The sequence below is a fragment of the Pongo pygmaeus genome, chromosome 10 (genome assembly GCF_028885625.2).
Source record: "Pongo pygmaeus isolate AG05252 chromosome 10, NHGRI_mPonPyg2-v2.0_pri, whole genome shotgun sequence".
Classification (NCBI taxonomy): domain Eukaryota; kingdom Metazoa; phylum Chordata; class Mammalia; order Primates; family Hominidae; genus Pongo; species Pongo pygmaeus.
The window spans coordinates 111,506,892-111,527,412 of NC_072383.2; the positions used below are offsets into that span (position 1 = coordinate 111,506,892).

Sequence of the window (20,521 nt, forward strand, 5' to 3'; positions counted from 1 at the left end):
TTCCTGAAGTACAGCTTTTCATTTGGTAAAATTCTGTTGGTAAGCTCTCTCAGACTGTGTGTATCTTAAAACATTGATTTATCCCTTGTTCTTGAAGGTTGCAGCATTCTAGGTGGACTTTGAAGGATTGGTTGTGCTTTCAAGTGTCTGTTAAGAGTCTTAAGTCAACAAATTGCCCTTCCTCTGTAGACGGTTTTTCCCTCCACGTAAGCCCTTCTTTTTGATGTTCTGTAGCACGATGTGCTTAAGTGTATATTTCTTATTGTTTTTTTCTACTTGGTGCGTGTTGTGCTTCCTGAAACAGTGGATTCTTGTTTTTCAGCATGAAAATTCTAGAAATTTTCTAGTTCTAGAAAATTCTCAGCATTATCTCTTGAAATATTTTTCTTTCTTCGATTCTGCCTATTTTCCCTATCTGGAATCTGATTAGATAAATATTAGACCTCCATGTTGCTTATTCTCTCTCTCACTTTTTTCTTTTGAGTTGGGGTCTTGCTCTGTCCGTTCTCTCCTTCATATTTTATATCTCTTTACCTCTCTGCTGTATTTTGGGTAATTTCTTCACGTCTTTCATCCTGGCTATACTCTGTCTTAGAGCTTATTAATTTGCCATTAAACCACCCATTGCATTTTAGAATTTAGTAGTTACATATTTGATTTCTAAAAATTATTCATTCTTTTTAGTATCTTCCTGACCATTTTTAATCTCTTGCCTCTTTCTTGTTTTTAATCTACATTTTATTTCTTTAAATATTTCACATATAGTAACTTCACATTCTGTATCCAATAATTACACCTGAATCAGTGGCATGCTGGATATGTACCATAAAAGCTCGTTAGAATGGATGTTAAATTTTCAGGATTTGCGAGCCAGTTAATAAACATGGCCATTATTAAAAATTAAGATATCTATTAGCCAAGAACTGTGGCTCACACCTATAATCCCAGCAATTTGGGAGGCCAAGGCAGGAGGATCACTTGAGGCCAGGAGTTTGAGACCAGCCTGGCCAACACAGTGAGACTCCATCTCTACAACAAATTAAAAAAATTAGCTGGATGTGATGGTGCATGCCTGCGGTCTCAGCTACTCAGGACGCTGAAGCAGGAGAATTGCTTGAACCCAGGAGTTCGAGGTTGCAGTGAGCTATGATTATGCCACCGCACTCCAGCTTGGGTAACAGAGAGAGACCCTTTCTCTGAAATGAATAAATAAAGTTATATTTATAGTTAAATCATATTACACACAATGGTGATAAATACTCAAAGTTAAACACGTCTCAATTATTTCACTATCTTTTTTTTTTTTTTTGAGACAGAGTCTTGCTCTTTTGCCTAGGCTGGAGTGCAGTGGCACAATCTCAGCTCACTGCAACCTTCACCTCCCAGGTTCAAGCAATTCTTTTGCCTCAGCCTCCCAACGGGGTTTCACCATGTTGGCCAGGCTGGTCTTGAACTCCTGACCTCAGGTGATCTGCCCACCTTGGCCTCCCAAAGTGCTGGGATTACAGGTGTGAGACACTGCACTTGACCTGTTTTACTACATTTTGATATTCTCTGTTATTGATGTCTATTATGCCTGTAAGGTGGAAATACTATATAAAGGTATGCTGCTGTACATTTCTTCCCAGCTCTTCGTTTAGTCACATCATGTTGGCATTTGAAATCAGCCTCCATGGGGCTCTTTCCCCAGAGAGTCAGTTGTTAACCATTTAGCAGCACACCACTGCCTGAAGCCTCTGACCGTGTAGGTCTGTTGTTTGTCTTTCCTGCAGATTTTCACTCATAATTACTTGCACTTTGAATGCTCAGTCTGTGAGAATCCTAGGGACCTACCTTGGGAACATTTTTCTTCAGAGATATTTATACTTCCTTCTGCCAGGAGTGAGATGTTCTGGTCATCCAGAAACACTTTAGCTCCCTTTGAGGGTGCTGGCTGCATGTGAGGGTCTCCAATTCAGCTTCTGCACCCTGTCAGGAGCTCCACGTCAGCCCCTGGAATGTAATGTTGGTATTTGCATTGGTTTATTGCTCACAGCTCCCTGTTCTGGATTCAGTTTGCTGGATTCCCTTTTTTAAAAATTGCTTTATAGAGGTATAATTAATATACCTTCAACAGTACACAATTAGGGTAATTTAAAGCACAATTTGATAATTTCATATTTTTATTTTTTTAAAGACAGTGTCTCACTCTGTTGCACAGGCTGGAGTGCAATAGCACAACCATAGCTCACTTTAGCTTTGACCACCCAGGCTCAAGCAATCCTCCCGTCTTGGTTTCCTGAGAACCTGGGACTGTGGGTGCACATCACTGCACCTGGATAAGTTTTTTTAAAATAGAGACGAGGTCTTGCTATGTTGCCCAGGCTGGTTCCAAACTCCTGGCCTCCAGTGATCCTCCAGCCCTGGCCTCCCAAAATGCTGGAATTAATGGCATGAGCCACCATCAGCCATAAAAACATGTATACCCATGAAATCATCACAGTAATCAAGATAATGAACATATCCATCCATTGCCAAAACTTCTTTGTTACCCTTTATAGTTCCTCCTTCTTACCCCTCCCTCTCCCCACCCATCCCTAAGTCATCACTATTTAGCAATAAATTTGCATTTTGTGGAACTTCATATAAATGGAATCATCCAGTGTGTACCCTTTTTGCAAGGGAGCTGTCTGTCTTCTTTCACTCAGTGTAATTATTTTGAGATCCAATCATATTGTTTTGTATATCAATAGTTTGTTTCTTTTAATTTCTGAATATTATTCAATTATGTGAATATGCCACAGTTCATTTACTCATTCATCCCTTGATGGACCATGGGTTTGGGCTAGTACAAATAAAACTTTGTATAGACACATACTTTCATTTCTTTGGGGCAATTACCTAAGAGTGGAGTGTTTCAGTCACATGGTAGATGCCAGTTTAACTTTTTAAGAAACTGTCAAACTGTTTTTCAAGTTTATTGTATCATTTAAAATTTCCACCAGAAGTAGATGAGAGTTCCAGCTTCCCTACCACCTCAGCAGCACTTGGTATGATCAATCTTTTTAATTTTAACATTCTTTGTGTGTATAGTGGTATTTCATTGTGGTTTTAATTTGCATTTCCCTAATAATTAATGATGTTAGACATACTAATATAAAATTTTTTCATTCGTGTAACTTTTTGTTGAGGTATTTTTTCAAATCTTCTGTCCATTTTTAAAATCAGGTAATTCATCTTCTTGTTATTAAGTTTTACAAGTTTCCTTATGTTATAGATAAAATCCCTTGTGGATATACATGTTGCAAATACTCTCTCCAAGTCTATTACTTACCTTTCCTTTTCCATAACAGAGTCTTTTGAAGAGAAAAAGTTTTTATTTTAATTCATTCTATTTGGTTTATTTGTTTAGAAAGGGAGAGGGATCTTGGAGAATTTCCTTACTTTCTAGAAATCCCAGAGCTGCATTTTTTTTTAAGTTTGCTTTAACTTTTCTAGGATCTAATTTTATATTGGTGAAGGGTCTTTCTGAATATTTAGTCCACCCATATACTCCACAGCAAATGTCTCATGTCTGTTTACTACTTCTTCTATCTAATACCTCCTCCAGTTCTACAAGTTTTACAGTTTTGAAGACACTATTGAACTCTGTTGGTTTCCTTTTTTCATAGGAAATTGCTAGTTTCCAAAGCTCTTTTCATGATGTCTTCTTGGAGCCAAACTTATTTTGCAGAGAATATTTCCTCAGCCAAAAAATGTGTCTCTGTAAGACAAACAGTTGCCTGAAGGGTGGATGGGGTAAAATATTTATTTTATTTAAGAAATGTCGGTTAATTAAAATTCCATCCATCAGAGTTTACTTTAGTCGATATGAAGCCAAACAATTTGCCTTACAATTAAATTAAAATTATCCAAACAGTCTGGACGCCATTTCATTAAAGTGCTCCTGGGCTCCCATGAAACATCTTGGCATTCTGAGTGCATCTGGCTGGCTTGATTGCTGCTGCCTCTTCTTCAGATATTAAAATTATTTCCCAATAAATGCTAATGGGTGAATTACAGTCATCACACATGCTATCTAGTCTGCTGCAGTGGTGGTGAACTAATGCAGACACTTATAATGTCTTTCTCCAGTAAATTAACAAATCTAGTCATAATTAACTGCTGGCTATCCAGATACGCTTCCTGCTTTTGTTATTTTCAAATGTCTTTCTCTCTCACCCTCCTTAAATTTAACGATCACGTTTGAAACCAACAACAGGGGAATTTGGGAGAAATGAATGCGTCTTCTTCTTGCTTGGTTAGGGCAATAGTTCAGTTCTTCATGTTAAGAATACATGGGGAGAAATGCTGGTCTTTGACAGTTGATACTTCTATCTAGCATTTAAGTCTGCAAGCCAGAGAGTGCCAGACATGGGAGGAGGAAACTGAGGCACAAAGAGACGATATGACCTGCTTTTGGTTGCATGCCTCATAAACGGAGATGCTGGTCTCCAGTCTAGAGCGGAAGAACTTGCTTCCCCAAACTGGGGAACTACAAGGTCTACTGTTCAGGGCCGATTGCTCTACCTAGTGTGGTTCTTGTCTCCCAGTGTTTGAAATAACAGAAAGCAAGAATGATGATGGCCATGAGATCATTCAGTGATTCCTTTTTAGTGCCCTCAAACCATTATTCAAATACATACATGATCAGCTCAGTTAATTAATAAGCCAAACTGGCTGGTCAATTTAATCAAAGATGTGGATTTCATAACGCTATGTTGAAGCAGCCTTGTTTTAGATATACTGAAATAAGGTAATAATGGCTGAAACAAAACGGAAGTAGGTCATCATAATTCAAGCTACGTGAGTGTTGCATCCAGACAGTATTGATATTGTTATGATTTCTTACCTAACTTTATTCATTTTTTTCTTTCTCTCCTTTCTCTGCCTTCCTTCAGTGATAAAGAACAGTGAGTATTTTATAACACTTATTTATTTATTTTTTTTTACAAACTGTATTTTATCTCTTTCTCTGATCAAGGTGGCTTGCCCCTAAAGAGAGATGGTTAAAAAAGGAACTAGCAAATTTTAAATATTTTTTTAAAAAGCTAAGTTAAAAAAAAATACCCACACCCATCTTAGGAAAAAATATTTATAAAATAAAAAAAAAAAACAACTCATACCAAACTTGATAAAAGGATGGAAGGTATTTCTTAGCCCTCAATTCTTATTAGTGATTTGTAGGATTTCAGCAAGTTTATTGGCCACTCAGTGCCCTTGTTTCTGCAGCATTTTGCTGGAGAACACCGTTCTGTGATAAGGAAAATGTTAACTCTAATAACCGCTACCATGAATAAAAGATGATGATGAACAGGGCAGGGCTCTGGATTGTTGTGTGCTGTACATTTGGTCTTTGTCGCCTCATCAGAGGTCATCCTGATTTCCCAGCAAAACACCTTTGACGCAGAGGCCCTATCTTTTCTCACAACTTTTGTGTTTTTAATTGGATTCATTTCCTAAATATGCATGACAGATTGGATGACGGGTCCAATAAATGAGCAACCAGACTGCAAAGCAGCCCCATCTTCAGTTGCATGCACACTTTCAGAAACTATGGAAAGTCATTTTTACCTCCCTCCCCGCAATCATGGGACTCTGGGACTCACAGTCACTGTAGCCTGGGACACAGCCCTTCACCTCCTTGAGCCTTGGTTATCTTGTTTGTAAAATAGGCACAATAACCCTGCCCCTCCCTCCTCACTGGCTGGTGGTGGGATCAAATGAGATGTTTGCAGGAAAGCTTTATCAACTGTAAAGCTTAACTAAACAAAGTTAGATGAAGGTGTGACTTACAGCCTTGCCTTACCCTTATGTTTATATAGGACTCTTGCACAACTTTTTCAGCTTTTTTGGACCCAAATAACATTATCAGGCCCAGAATGCTCTAAAGATTTAGTTAATGCAGCTAATACTTAGCCAGGAGACCCAGGAAAATTCTTCTCCCTGCCCTGTGCCTCAGTTTCTCCATCTGTCAGGTGGGAGCTTTGAACAAGCTGCCTTGTAAAGACTATTTGGATGCTCTACAAGCTCTGTTGTTGGCTGGCAAGACCCTGGACCGGCAAGATCTGCTTTCTATGAAATCATGAATGTATTATTCAGACATGCTGGAGAGAGATGCTGAGTCATTGTCAGATTACAAATATGAACATCACAAGAGAGAAGTTCATGACTCCAAAAGGTCTCAGGGCTCTTAGAGGCTTCACGAATGCTGCAGGTTGAAAGGTAGCATGTTCATCCTCTTTCCGTCTGTCCTTCATCCCCAGGCTCCTCCCCTCCTTCCCTCCCTCCTTCCCCCCTCCCTCCCTCCCTTCCTCCATCCCTTCCTCCCTCCCTTTCTTCCTCCCTTCCTCTATTAATAAACCCTTACCCCAAGTACCTACTAAATACCAAGCACCATGCTAAGCACCAGGGACACAGTTAGCCAAGTATAAAGATATGTCTAGTGGAGTCTACAAACAAATAAAGGGCCAGTCACCAACAAATACACTCCAGTATGTGCAGAGCTTAATGATAGAATCACAGTGGACTGTGGAGCACAAAGACAGTCACCTAGCTCAGACCTGAGGGTGATGATGGAGAGCTTCCTGGAAGAAGTGGTGTGTAAGCTGAGACCAGGAGAGGGAGGAGCACTATGTGGAGGAGACAGAGGAGCTCCCAGTGGGGGACACGGCATCTGCCAAGCCCAACTGTGAGAGAGAACATGGGATTTTATAAGAACAGAATGGAATTCAGTCTGGCTAAAAAGATTAACAGGAGCCCCAGGTCCCGTTGGCATTCTGAGGATATGGGGGACCCACAGCATCCCTTCTGCACTCCCATTAGTCTGGTTGGGGTAAATTTCATCCAAAGGGGCCTTTATACCAGCTGGGCACAGGCAAAACGTTTTGTGGTGTGGCTGCCCCTCCTTTCCTTCAGGATTCATTAAAATCCCATTTACTGTGCTATAAAGAGACTTCCTGCAGACACCTGCCCATGTTGGCATCCAAGGGGAAGGGAGGGGGAGAAGAAGAAAGAAAAGAAAAAGGATTAATTTTCTGCACACCTCTGCTGTTGAATGCTTCAGAGCCTTCGTGCCCTGACAGTATTTTCATTATCCCACTCCTTTAGGGAGTTATAATTTATTACTAGAGACATCTGGCGAGTATTTATTATGTGACTATTGTGTGCATGCAATGAAGAATCAATGTGGGAGGCAGGAAAGATATGGGAGGCTGCCCTTTGCAGTATTTCAGGGGGAAACATCTATGAGGGGCTTCCACCTGGAGTCTGGGCTAATTTCCTTTTGTCTCGGGGTCCACCGATACTGGCCTTGGTGGGTGGCTTCATTCTGACCCCTCGTGGTGCACCAGAGCAGGTGCCTTCAGGTAGCAGATGAAGCACATTGAAAAGGCCGGTTTCTCAAGTCCTGGACCATCCTCTCTCCAGTCATGATTCTCGGCAATTCCCTTTCTCCTTGTGAGTCTCAGGCATCTGGGAAAATGAGCAGGTTACCTACAGTGGTCTTTAGACTTTTTCTTAGCAGTAAAAGTCTTTCTTTGAATAATACTTTATTCAGAAGCTAAATATTTGGGGCAGATAAGAGTGGAGCTCAATAAAGACCTTTAGTGGCTGAAAGCATTAAAAATATCATGGTAAACATTATACAACTGGAATTTAACGTAATGCTTAACTATAAAATAAGTGTAGGAAGTCTAACAAGTTTCACTCTTTTTTTTTTTTTTTTTTTTGCCGTGGTGAATAATGTATCAGTTAGCTTTCACTGTGTAACAAACCATCTTAAAACTCAGTGACTTAGAACAGTTACTTGTTCTCAGGGATCTGGGCTTGGTGAGTGGCTCTGTGGACTTTGGCTAGGCTTGTTTATGCATCAAAGGGTTGGCTGATCTAAGCTGCCAGTGGCTGGAATGATACATTCTTTTCCACATGCCTCACCTTCCAACAGGATATCCTGGGTTTTCTCATGGTGATGGCAGGGTATAAGAGTAAACAGAAACACACAAGGCCTTTGGAGGCATTGCCTCTGGACTAGTGCAACATCACTCCCCTGCGTTTTATTTCCCACAGCAAGTCCTAAGTCTGGGCTAGATTTAAGAGTAGGAAAATAGACTCTAGAGCCAGACATGGTGGCTCATGCCCAGAATCCCAGCACTTTGGGAGGCCAAGGCAGGCAGATTGCTTGAGGTCAGGAATTCGAGACCAGCCTGGCCAACATGGTGAAATCCTATCTCTACTAAAAACACAAAACACTACCTGGGTGTGGTGGTGCATGCCTGTAGTCCCAGCTACCCAGGAGGCTGACACAGGAGAACTGCTTGAACCCAGGAGGTGGAGGCTGCAGTGAGCCAAGATTGTGCCACTGCACTCCAGCCTGGGCAACCGAGTGAGACACCATCTCAAAAAAAAAAAAAGAAAAGAAAATAGACCCTGACTCTTTGGTGATCAATTTCAAATTCACATAGCATAGGGCATGGATACAGAGAAGAGTGAAATATTAGGGACATCCTTACAATAAACCATATTTCATGCTTTTACTAAAATATTAAATATTAATTTTTCCCCAATGTCTCTTTTTTCTTTCTAAATTTTTTAATTTTTTTGACATAAAATAGTTTACATATTTCTGGGGTACATGTGATATTTTGGTACCTATATACAATGTGGAATAATCAAATCAGGGTAATTGAAATACACATCACCTCAAACATTTATCATTTATTTGTGTTGAGAACATTTTAATTCTAATCTTCTAGTTATTTTGAAACATGCAATAAATTATTATTAACTATAGTCATCCTATTCATTGTGCTACCAAATATTAGATCTTATTCCTTCTATCTATGAGTATTTTTGTACCCATTAAGCATCCCGACTTTATTCCTTCCTCCCCTGGAAATGCAAATTCTCAAGCCCCACCGCAGATCTTCTGAACCCAAATTTCCACAAAAGGCCCAGAAATCTGCATTCTGGCTGGCTCACCAAGTGAATCTTGGGCGTGCTAAAGTTTGAGAAGCGATGAACTCTATCACAGGCTGCCCCTCTGCACTGCCCAGAGGCTTGTATAGGTTCAGACCAGTACCCAGATGGGGTTTACATTATCTTTTCCCAGTAAAGGTGTTTAGGTTCTAGAGTGGGCAGTAAAACACCTTCTAAAATAATAATAGTTGTATTTCGGATAGGGGCATACAACCAATTCCCTACTCCCACCTCAAAGGCAGCTCTGAGCATTTCTTCCTGCAGCCAGGACATGGCACATTGCTCTTTGCAGATTAGCCAGTGGTAGACAGGCCCTAGAGAGCCCCCAAGTTCTTCATCATCTGGGGAAAATGTGCTTGCTTCCATTCCCACTCACATTACACACACCATCAGCATTTTAAGCCAGTGATGGGCTCTTGGTGTCTCTATACTTTACATTCCCCTAATTAGACCTATCTACTGTGATCCTCAGAATGAAGCCCTGTTAAGCTTGGTGTGGTGATGCACACCTCTAGTCCCAGCTACTTGGAAGGCTGAGGTGGGAGGATTGCTTAAGCCCAGGAGCTCAAATCCAGCATGGGCATTGTAAGGAGACCTTTTCTCTTAAAAAAAAAAAAAAAAAAAAAAGCCTCATTGGAAAAAATATATGAACAAAAAAGATATTTGGAACCAACAGTCAAAAGTTCCTGAGATTCATGCTTCCTCTAAACTCAAGAGCCACAGATAGTTAAGATGAGGGGGGCAGGGGGTCTGGAAGAGTTGACTATGGCCTGGGAGATAGAACTTGAGATGGGACCATCTGGCTGCCTTTTAGAAGGGCAGGATAGCATGGTGGTTCAGAGCACAAGACATCCTTCCTGGAGTCGGCTTTGCTACTTCAAGCTGTGTGGCCTTAGGCAAGTGATTAACCTCTCTGAACCTTGGTATGCTCGAGAGGAGAATAACGTTTACCTCATAAGATATTGCAAAAATTCAACAAGACAGTAAATGTAAACCCTATGATATAAATATTATTAACTCCATTTGACAGATGGATATTAGAGTCCCGAGAGAGAGAATACTTTCCCCAAAGTCACACAGTGCCGGGGTTTCAATGCAGATTGATCTGAATCTAAAGCTTGAGTTTTTTTTGTTTTTTTGTTTTTTGTTTTTTTCCATTGCATCCTAATATCTCGGTAGATTCTGGTTTGGGATTAGTGTATCCAGATTGAGAAAGGAAATCTGGGAACTGCAGGAAGGATTGGTCCAGGTTTCTGAAAGTACATTTTCTCCAGCATCCGTTCCTGCCACTTAAAGTCAGCTAGGTTAGTTGGTCTCTCTCTCCTTCTCTCTCTCTCTCCCTCTGTCTATCTCTCTGTCTCTCTCTCCCGAATAGCTAAATCAACTAGGCTCATGTTTGTGCAGATGAGCAAGGAATTGATTTGGACGCTCCTGCTGCCATGGCTTTAAGGTGTCAAAGAGATTCCTGATTTCAAGTGCCAGTCAGTGATCCAGCCTGCACGTTTTGTTTCATTCCATCGGGTTCTTCCCATCCCTGGGTCAGTGACTCATTGTCTTCCCTACTCTTCCCTTTCAAAACATTCTATTCCTTCATTCTTTCTTTCATTCAGATTCAGTGCTCACTATATGTGCAGTACTATTACGTAATTTTTCACTGAATTGCCACTGTGGCAAGGATTTGAGACACAGTTTCATACCAAAAATATTTAATAAGAAGAAAAAGAAAACACAAGTTCACCTTTCTGGAGCATTTACCAAGTCCTAGGATCTACACTAAACACTTTATATACGTGGTCTAGTTGACCCTCATATGAGCTTGATGAGCTCATTAGTAAGTATTCCCTTTACTAGATGAGGAAACTAAGGCTCAGAGATGTAACCTGTTCCTAAGGTTGCACATCCAGGCAGGGCAGTGCCAGAAAAGGAATCAGAGCTATATGATTCCAAAGCCTACTCCTGCGTCCCCTCTCTTAGGTTACTGTATCTTCATAGCAGCCAGGGCTGTCATTGTAGGCAGCTTCCAGGTCTGCTTAGGTTGAAGGGCTACTCTGCCAGCAGCTAGCTAATGAGTTACTGTGAAAAATGCCAGCACTCACCTGGAGAGGCAGTCCCACGGAACTGTGGAGCACATCTCAGTTTGCTTGCAAAGTTCCTGGTGCAATTCATCCCTCACTAAAAAGTTAGGGCATCCTGGTAGATTAAGAGGATGATCACAATAGCAAGGGCTGCTGTTTCCTGGGCACTTGGCATGCACTTTCACATTTAATCTTCCCAAGGGCCCTGTGATGCATGCCCTATTAACATTCTCAATTAACAGACCAGGAAACTGAGGTGCAGAGCAGAGCAGAGGCCCAGCACATACTGCCAAGAAGTGTCAGACCCAGGATTCCACTCATTAACTCTGCCAAGTCAACAAGGTCTCAAATTGGCACATGGTAGGCCCTCTGCGTATTTTCTGGATTGGATACAACTCTCTAACTTGTCCAAGGTGAGCAATACTTTGGTCTCTGGCTTTGATCTTTAACGAGATCCCAAAACTGGACACAGAGCTGCCATCCTGTGTCCAGAAGCCCTTGGCAAGGGTCTTATCCCAAGGACCGATTCTTGAGGCCCTCATGCCCACATCGCTCCTCGACTCAGGAAGACCTAAACAAGCCCATTCTGTCCCCTGACAGCAAAAGCTTTGGTCTGAAAAACTGATCTTGCTTCTGTCTGTTTGCTTCTGGAATTAAAACATGAAAATCCACAGGAGGCTTGCAGGTTCCCACTGAGACCAATCGGCGACATTTTCAAACACGATGAGCTGTTTGTCAACTGTGTGTTCTGGAGCAGAGGATGGGGGAAGGGTTTGGAAAGGTGCCAGCAGCCTCCAGCAGGGCTGCTCATCTGCAGTCTGCAGATGGAGGCAATTATCCTAGGCGGGGCCTCTCGGGGACCCCTAGCCCTGCTTGTGTCTCTGGAGCCATGTGTGTTCAGATGCTTGCATTTCCTGTGCACAATAACACCGGCAATGGTGTGGTGGTGGGGTGTGAGCCATTGACTTCAGATCAGGCTGGCTCCTGACCAGATTGTAAGCTGCAGGAATGTGTCCTTGGAGGGTCTTCACTGGGGACTAGGCCTAGAATCTCACATGTGTTCAGTTTTGGTCACTGAGCTGCTTTGTAATGGCAGGAAATAAATAAAGGGGGATCAGCAGAGAAATCCAGGAAGAGACGTGGTGGCAAATAAGGGAGAATTAGGGGCAGGTGAAGTGTCCATTTCTATGAAAACTGCTGAGACTCGGGAGTGGCTGAATTCCATTATGACTGGGGCTCTTCGGGAAGGGTAGGTGATCTTCATTATACAGGAGTCCACTGTATCCTTTAAAAGTAATGGGAAGAAACAGCAGGCTAAGAGATATTGGCACACCAAATGGAAGCTCTTCCCAACAGCATGGCACAGATTCTGCATAAAGAGAGTGAGGCCTCCATCACAAGAGGCATTCAAGCAAGGATGGAAGGATATCTGCCAGGAATGCCACAGCAGGCAGACTTTAAAGTGATCCCCACCTCTTGGTGTTCATGCCTTTGTGTAATGCCCTGACCCTGAGTGTGGGCAGGACCTGAGCCTTGCTTCTAGCCTATAGAATACAGCAAAGGGGATGAGCTGTCACTCTTGGGATCACATTATGTTATATAAGACTCTGTCTTGGGTGACAGGAGCTAGAGATGCTCCTTGTGTACTTGATGAAGGAAGTGGCCCACAGGATGGGATCAGAGAGGTCCACATGATTAGGAAATGTAGGCAGCCTCTAGTAGCTGGGGTAGGGACTCTCTCAACAGCCAACAAAAGGCCATGGCCCTCAGTCATACAGCTGCAAGCAAATTAATTCTGCCAGTGACACAAATTTGCTTAGAAGCTAATTCTTCCCCTATCAAGCCTCCAGATGAGAACATGGCCCAGCCCATACCTTGATTGCAGCCTTGTGAAATCCTGAGCAGAAGACCCAGTTAAGCCAAGCCCAGACTCCTGACCCCTAGAAACTGTGAGAAAATAAATGTGTGTTAGTTTAAGCCCCCACATTTGTAAGAATGTGTCATGCAGCAATAGAAAATGAATCCAGACACTGTGGGGAGGGTGCTACCAGTCTGTCTCTATCCTCCTGCTGGACTGGGTTTCCTAGTTATCTGATAAGAAATCATCTCAAAAAAGTGACTTAAAATTATAGAAACCATTGGTTATTCCTCACAATTTCTGTGAGCAGGAATAGGAGGGTGGCTTGGCTGGGCAGCCCTGGCACAAGGTCACTCATGCAGCTGCAGACATGTCACCTGGGGCAGCAGTTATCTGAAGGCCTCATAGAGGATCGAGGAGCCGCTCATGTAGCTGACAGTTTGGTGCTAGCTGTTGGCTGGGGGCCTCAGTTCCTCTCCACGTGGTCCTCGCCACGGGGCTGTTTGAGTGTCCTCACAGCATGGTGGCTGGCCAAGAGACCAAGGTGGATGCTTCAGTGTCTTTTATGACTTGGAAGCCACACAGCGTCACTTCCACTGTATTTAGTTGGTCACACCGGCTCAGCCTTGATTCAGCATGGGAGAGGACTACACATAGGAGGGTATGAATAACAGGAGGCAAGGACCTCTGGGGACCATCCTAGAGGCTGGCCACCATACTGGTCTTCTTTCCCTCTAGCATGCGGCCTGCATGCTCTACTCCAGCCTTTTGCAAAGACCATTCCCTTTGCCAGACTCAGTCTCACTCCTACCTTCCATCACCCCTTCAGCTTATCTTTGAGGTCTCAGCAGGAATCAGCCATAGCTTTGTGGGGCCCAAAGCTTATATACTTAAGGGGCCCTCTTCAAGATCAAAAAGACAAAACCAGCTTGCTTCTGCAAACTTTTCTGATCACATGACCATTGCTAGGGCCCATCCTAGGGCCTTGGGAAGTGCCTGTGCAAACAGGGGGCCCTGAAGCTTCATCTTTACCAGGATCACAGTGAATTCTCCTCACTTCTTCAAGAAGCTCTGCCCAATCTCTAGGCTGAGTAACCTCCATTGCTTCAGTCTCCCTGCATATCACCTGTATAATTAGGCATTTAACATCTCCTTTGGCCACCAGGGACCAGGTCTTATTCAAAAACTCTTTTTATGTACTTGCTGTCAGAGAATGATCTAAATGCATGGACACAGTAGAGAACCAGGGCCAGATAAGGTCCGTGCCATCCTGTAATCTATGTTCTGGTGGGAGATAAAGGGGAAATAAATATATAACAAGAAAAAATTTAAAAGATAACTTCAGCTAGAGATGGGTGCAGTGGAGAAAGTGAACCAGGGCAATGAGAGATCAAAGACAGCGTCTCTGAGACCAGGATGATGAGAGGGAAGATCCAGGGAGGTAAGTGTTCCTGGCAAGGGAAACAGCAAGTGCAAAGGCCCTGAGGCAAAAAGAAGACTTTGGTGTTTAAGATTGAGCAGAGAGGCCAGTGCGGCTGGAGCCTAGTGACCCAGGGGAGCAAGGGGTAATGAGGACAGAGGGGCAGGTAAAGGACAGACCAGGTAAGACTTTGCAGAATAAGCAAGAAGTCTGGATTTTATTTTTATTAAGGTAAAATTCACGCACCCTAAAAGTAATCATTGTAAAGCATACAATTTAGTGGCATTTAGTATCTTTGCAATGTTGTGCAACCATCACTTCTGCCTAATTCTGGGTTTTATTCTAAGTCAATGAGACACCACTGGAGAGTTCTGAGCAAGGAGTTTGAGCAGTGTTATCATGTGCTCATCCCAGAGGCGTCCCATCCAAGGCCACATGTGGGAAAGCAAGATGTGTTTCCACCAGAATTTCCCCGGGCCGCGTCCTCCTTCCCTTTCTGGAAACAAGACTTGCCCCAGGACATCTGCTTCCCTTTTCCTTCAAACTCTTCCTCCTCTGCTCTTCAGAGCAAGCTAGCTAAGGTGGGGGGATGGCAGAAGACGGGGAGGAGGGAGGAAGATGGGCTTTTAATTTCCAATGTAAAAAGGCAATTTCATGCCTGCTGCTGTGATTAGGCCAGCAGAAGGGACCAAGGCTGGCGGCTAATGGGGGGCTGGCTCCTGAGGATTCAGAGTTCCTGATTTTTTTCCCTCATAGGGACAGGAATTTCTAGTGGCATTCAACCCTGCCTTCCACTCCAATGATGCACCTCAGAGCCTTGGGTCATGGACCATGGTGTTAGTGGAGAGGATACTAATTTGTCATAGACCACAGCCTTAACTCTGTTCCCAGCAGCCTCTGATTCTCTGAACCATTGCCGGGGCCACAGGTCCCATTCTTTCCGTCTCATGGAGGGTAAATGTGCAGGCTGCCCGGGTCTGAATCCTGCCGCTGCCACTTGCCAGCCACGTAACCTTGGGCAAGTGCTCTAATTTCTCCATGCCTCAGCCTCCTCACCAGGAAATAGGGACACAAACAGCCCCTGCCTTGTAGGGGTGATGTGAGGACTGAATGAGATAATGCAGGCACACGGGGGACTTACATGAGAGATAATAAGCTGATGCGGGCACACAGTGGGCACGTGTGAGAGATAATTAGGTAATGTGGGCACCAATAGATGTTATGTCAGTGTTCGCTTAAAAAGAAAAGTCAAAAAGAACACAAGATAGAACCCGAAATGTTACCAGAGCCTTTGAGGCTGGAAATCTAGACATTTGTGTGAATTCAAGAGATTTTTAGAAACCTAGTTGGCAACCAGTTTAAACTTATTTTAAAAAACTCTGTGGCCCCCAAAAGCTATCTCTCTGCCAGGCAGATGCTGTGGTCAACCTGAGACCCAGGGCTTCAGACTGCCTGTCCTGAATCATTTCCACTCCAGTTGTAGAAGTCTACTGTTCTGGAATCTTTTCTGAAATATCTTTACCCTCCAGGTTTCCATGAGCTTGCTGAAAATGTCATGGAATGTCTACTGTGTACTAAGCACATAGCATATAAACTCATCAGAAGCCTAAGAGGGAAGTATGTGTGTCCCATTGCACAGAGGAGCAGATTGAGGCTCTGAGAGAGATGATCCTTTTGCCCACAGTTTCCCAGACAGTGAGTTTCCCGGCAGGAATTTGAACTACTATTTTCTGTCCACCCTCACACCTTCCCAAATTTCCTTTCAGGCTCCAGGCAGGCTGGTCCATCGACCCCAGTGGTCAGCCTGACAGGCAGAGGAAGCAGGAAGAGCTGACTGATGAGGAGAAAGAAATCATCAACAGGGTGATTGCTCGAGCTGAGAAAATGGAAGAGATGGAGCAGGAGCGAATCGGGTGAGGCTTAACACTTCCCATTCACCCCAGAGCTGCTGTGGCAGGAGGGTGTGCTGGGCTGGAGCGGGGCTTTGGCCTCAAACAGGGTGTGCTGGGCTGCCTCTGGGCTTTGCCATTTGTGACTTACGGGGCCACCTCCCCACCCCACCCCCTTCCCCACTGGCAGACATGGGATCTTTGTTGCGTGAGTTGGGAGAGCTGGGAGAAGAGAAAAGGGACTAGAGGAGAGAGTGGGCTGCGAGTGAGGAGGTTCTTGGCTGCGGGTGCATTGAAGAAGGCGCAGGGGGAGGGGTCTTGTGATAGGGAAAGAGGAGATGTCATTGGAGGCTGCAAGAAGCGGGGTGAGTGTGAGCATCAGGTGTCTCAGCTAATCACAGCTGCATAGGGATGTGTTCTGGAGATGAGAGCCATGTAGGTGTCAGAAGGTACAGCTGAAGGCAAGGTTAGGAGGACAGAGAGTAGGTAAAAAAGAGTGTGTGAAAGAGAGAGCATGTTTGAAATTAGTTACGTAAGACAATCGGAGAAACCAGTCCTGTAACAGTCAGGCAGCGTGTGAGTGAGGAAGCAGAGGTTAACCTGATGGGTCCAGACTCCAAGAACCCGGGGTCCCATGCCAGCTCCCCGCTTGCCTGCTGTGGATCTTGGGCATGTTGCTTGACCTCTCTGAGCCCCAGTTTGCTCACTGGCAGAATGGGGGAAATAACAGTAATTATCCTAGAAGACTCGTGTAAGCGTTGAGGTGACGCATGCACAGTTCCTGACCCAGGCTCTGGTGACACTATGTGTTTAAAAAATGGTAGGAAGGAGGGGAAAGTGGGGCTCAGAGGGTGGGGATCATGAAAACATGTTTGGGAGAGAAGCAAGGCTTATAAGAAGGATGTGTGAAGAGTGGAAGAGAGTGACAAAATCAATGAGCAGGGACAGTACTGGAGAGCAAGGAGTGGCATGGGTGTGGGCTGGAGCCGGGGGACGGGGGAAAATGTGGGGTATCATCAGGGTGGGAGGAGTGACTGAGAGAAGGGAGTGAGGGTATGTGTTTGGGGGGCTCCTGGTATAAATGGAGACTGGCTGCCGGGATACAGACAGGCCATTGGAGTGGTCTTCCTAGACCCAAATATCAAACAGGAAATGGGAAGGCAGGATGCTGGGACACCACCTCCACCCTATGCCCCTCCCCAAGCCCTTCTGCCAGGGGCAGCCATTGCCAACCGCTTACAGCAGATTTGGGCACTGAGGTGCCCACTGATCTCCCTACCCAGACACTCAGCCGGGGGTTAACGAGGTTCTTGGATGGAAAATGATGCTCCGGGGATGCAGGAAGTGGATGCCTTTGATTTGAGCCTCTGCAGATAATTGCACTCAGGGCAGGCTGGGGAAATCGGAGGTGTTGTTGACAAGTGACAAACACCTGCCATAGGATGTGTCAGCTTCACACTTGGCCCTCTGTCAGCCTCCTCGGGTGGTCACCAAGGGGATGGGTCTGAGAGGCTTGCTTATGGGGTTAGGTTTTTATTTTGCTTAGCTTTTTAAAAGATATTTCAGGAGTGGGAAGTTCTCCAGACTGGCAGTGTGTGTGTGTGTGTGTGTGTGTGCATGTGTGTGTATGTGTGTGTGTCTTTATACAACGATGGGCCTCGGTCATGAGGGAAGGAAAGATATGTATGTTAAAGGTAAACGGTGAAAGCAAGAACTCTGTTCAACCTTTTTCTTGCATGGCACTTATCACCAGCTATTACATTTCATATTTTACGTATTTTCTTTAACTATTGTACGTCTCTCCCCATTAGATTAAGTTTCCTAAGGGTAGGTATTTTTGCCGGTTTTGTTCACTGCCATATTCCCAAAGCCTGGTACGTAATAGGTGCACAGCAAAATATTTGTTGAGTGAATGAATGAACATGGAAGATGAGGCCATCTCCCAACTTCTTTCTACATTGCCTGAGGCCAAGAGGCTTGGGGGTTTATAGTTTTATCCAGGGTCCAAATTCCCAGGGAAAGTACTCTGACTGGCTTATGTCAGATACTATCCCTTGTCCAGTCAACTGCAGCCAGGCGTGCCAAGCCCAGTTGTATCAACATGGCCACTGGGCTGCCTCTGGGGGTCAGGTTAAATAGGTCCTTGTGGACTGAGCAGACCCCAGCTTAAATGATCTAGAACAGGATAAATGAGGTCCCTGTTTTATCTTCGATGCCCTGCTGTATTCTCCCTACCAGCCTGGTGACATGGTGGCAGAGCATTGTGGTTAAGAGCTGGGGTTGCAAAGTCAGGGAGACCTGGGTCCAAATTCCAGTTCTGCCACGTACCCGCTGCATGCCCTTAGATAAGCCACTTTACCTCCCTGTGCCTCAGTTTCCTCACCTGCAAAATGGGGATAACATGATCACATGCATCTGAGTGAGTATTTAATTAGCATGCAAAGGATTATTGTGGTGCCTTGTACAAAGTACATGCTTAATAAATAGTGGCAATTATTTAATGGTGAGGTTTGTTTGTTTTTAATGAGAAAGCTGATTTTTGACACTAGCTGAAGCCTTTGTTCTAGAAGTCTGCCCTGAGACTCCTGTTTGGCAAGTTCGGAAATTCTAGCAGCCCCTGGCTTCCCCTGAAGGAGATTTGAGAGGCTTCCAGGGGAGCTTGGGCCAAGTCTTTGGTGACAGAATGTCCCTTTGCTGAGACAGTGTGTTTTCTGCCTGGCTTCCCAGAGTGGGGAGGACAGTCCCGGAAGATTCTGGCTGTGGTTGTTCCACAGCGCCCTTCCTGCAGCCAGCCCTTGCTGGTAGCATCGCCAGAGGCAAACCCAATGCTATTTGTGTCTTATAAGCTCAAACCTGCCCTGATTCCTGTTCCACCCACACTTCCCTGGGAGGGGATCAGAGAAGAGTCAGATGAAAGCCAAGTGCAACATCAGACATGGAGCCAAACTGAAAATGGGGGTGCTAACTGGGGCTCCCACTGCAGAACATGAGGATCTCAGTTAGTGAGCTCTTGGGACCTCAGTTTCCCCACCCATCACATGACTCAGTCTCTTTCTCAGGATTCTTCCTGCTCAGACTCTACAGTATTTTGGGGGTGTCTGGTGAGGGACCTCACACCCTATTGCTGGCTGTACCTCTCAGAGTAAATGAGCTCCTTCTATGTTAAAATCGCCGATGTAGCTGTGTCCCTTACTGGGTCCAGACATCAGCCCCATGATGCTGAGTGTTCTTTTCTATTACCTGAGTGAAAGCTATCTGGGAGAGTTAGGAAATCACTGTCAATAAACATGATAAATAATCATCATGATGGATGCCATTTATTAAGCACTTACTATGTATGTGCCAAGCCTGTGTCTAAAAACTTCATATGAATTAACTCATTAACTGCTCCTCTCAACCCTGTCAAGTAAGCTATTATTATCGCCATTTTGCAGGTGAGGAAACTGAAGCTTAGAGAGTTTAGGTCATTTGCCCAAGGTCATATGCAGGCAAGGTACACATCCCTATTTGGCTGACTCTCGGAACTATGCTCTTAAATGTCTGAGAGGTTTTTCCTGAAGACGTGTTCCCAAATTCCTAGGCTCTGCAGAACATGGAAATTTTAATTACTCAGGTTTGGAGGGGACATTTTGAGAGCTGGAAGTTGAAACCCTTTCTGTGCTGGCCCAGTTATTATTTCCAGCTCTTATTAACCTGTCTTTATCTTCCAAAGCTGCCAGAACTAGTCTGCATGCTGCTGTGGTTCTGAGAGTTCCAGGAGAGAAATGCCTTCAGGCTTACCAGGAAGCATTGCCTCCCTGGGGCAGTTTTGCAGGAGTTAGCTGTCCCAGGGAGCCCCAGGCCATGCGCAGCAACCCAGAGCAGCTTCATTCCATGGAGCTCATGTGCTTCTGCCAGGAGGAATCTAAATCTTCACTCACCACTCGGTTCACAACCCAGCTCTGTTCTCTTCAGCTTCCCAGGAGGGAGAGAGGATGGCCAGAAGAAAAACTCATTAACCAACCTCATTTTGCCCCCACATTTCTTATATAAGTGCCAAGTGGGATTTCAGAGTTTATTTTGCATGCCCAACTGCTACAGATTTTCTATATTAGTTAGGACACTTTGCTTACAAGAAAGGAAACTAATTCCAGCTAGGTTGTTTCGGTCATCTATTGCAATATAAAAAACCACCCAAAACTCTGTGGCTTAGAGCACAACAGTGTATTATTTTCATGATTTTATGGGTTAAGGATTCAGACAGAGCTCTGCTGGGCAGGTTTTCTGCTCCAGGGGACGTGGGCTG

At 44.4% G+C, this 20,521-nt stretch overlaps 1 protein-coding gene across 4 annotated transcripts in view; it reads left to right on the top strand.

Annotated features, from left to right (window-relative positions):
- RPH3A (rabphilin 3A) overlaps positions 1-20,521 on the top strand; it is a 330,865-nt gene that overhangs the window by 260,714 nt on the left and 49,630 nt on the right. For all 4 annotated transcript variants that reach the window (XM_054443937.2, XM_054443938.2, XM_054443939.2 and 1 more), the window contains one exon: positions 16,114-16,260. In XM_054443937.2, the coding sequence (XP_054299912.1) occupies positions 16,114-16,260 (147 nt within the window). The remainder of the gene's footprint in view (positions 1-16,113; positions 16,261-20,521) is intronic.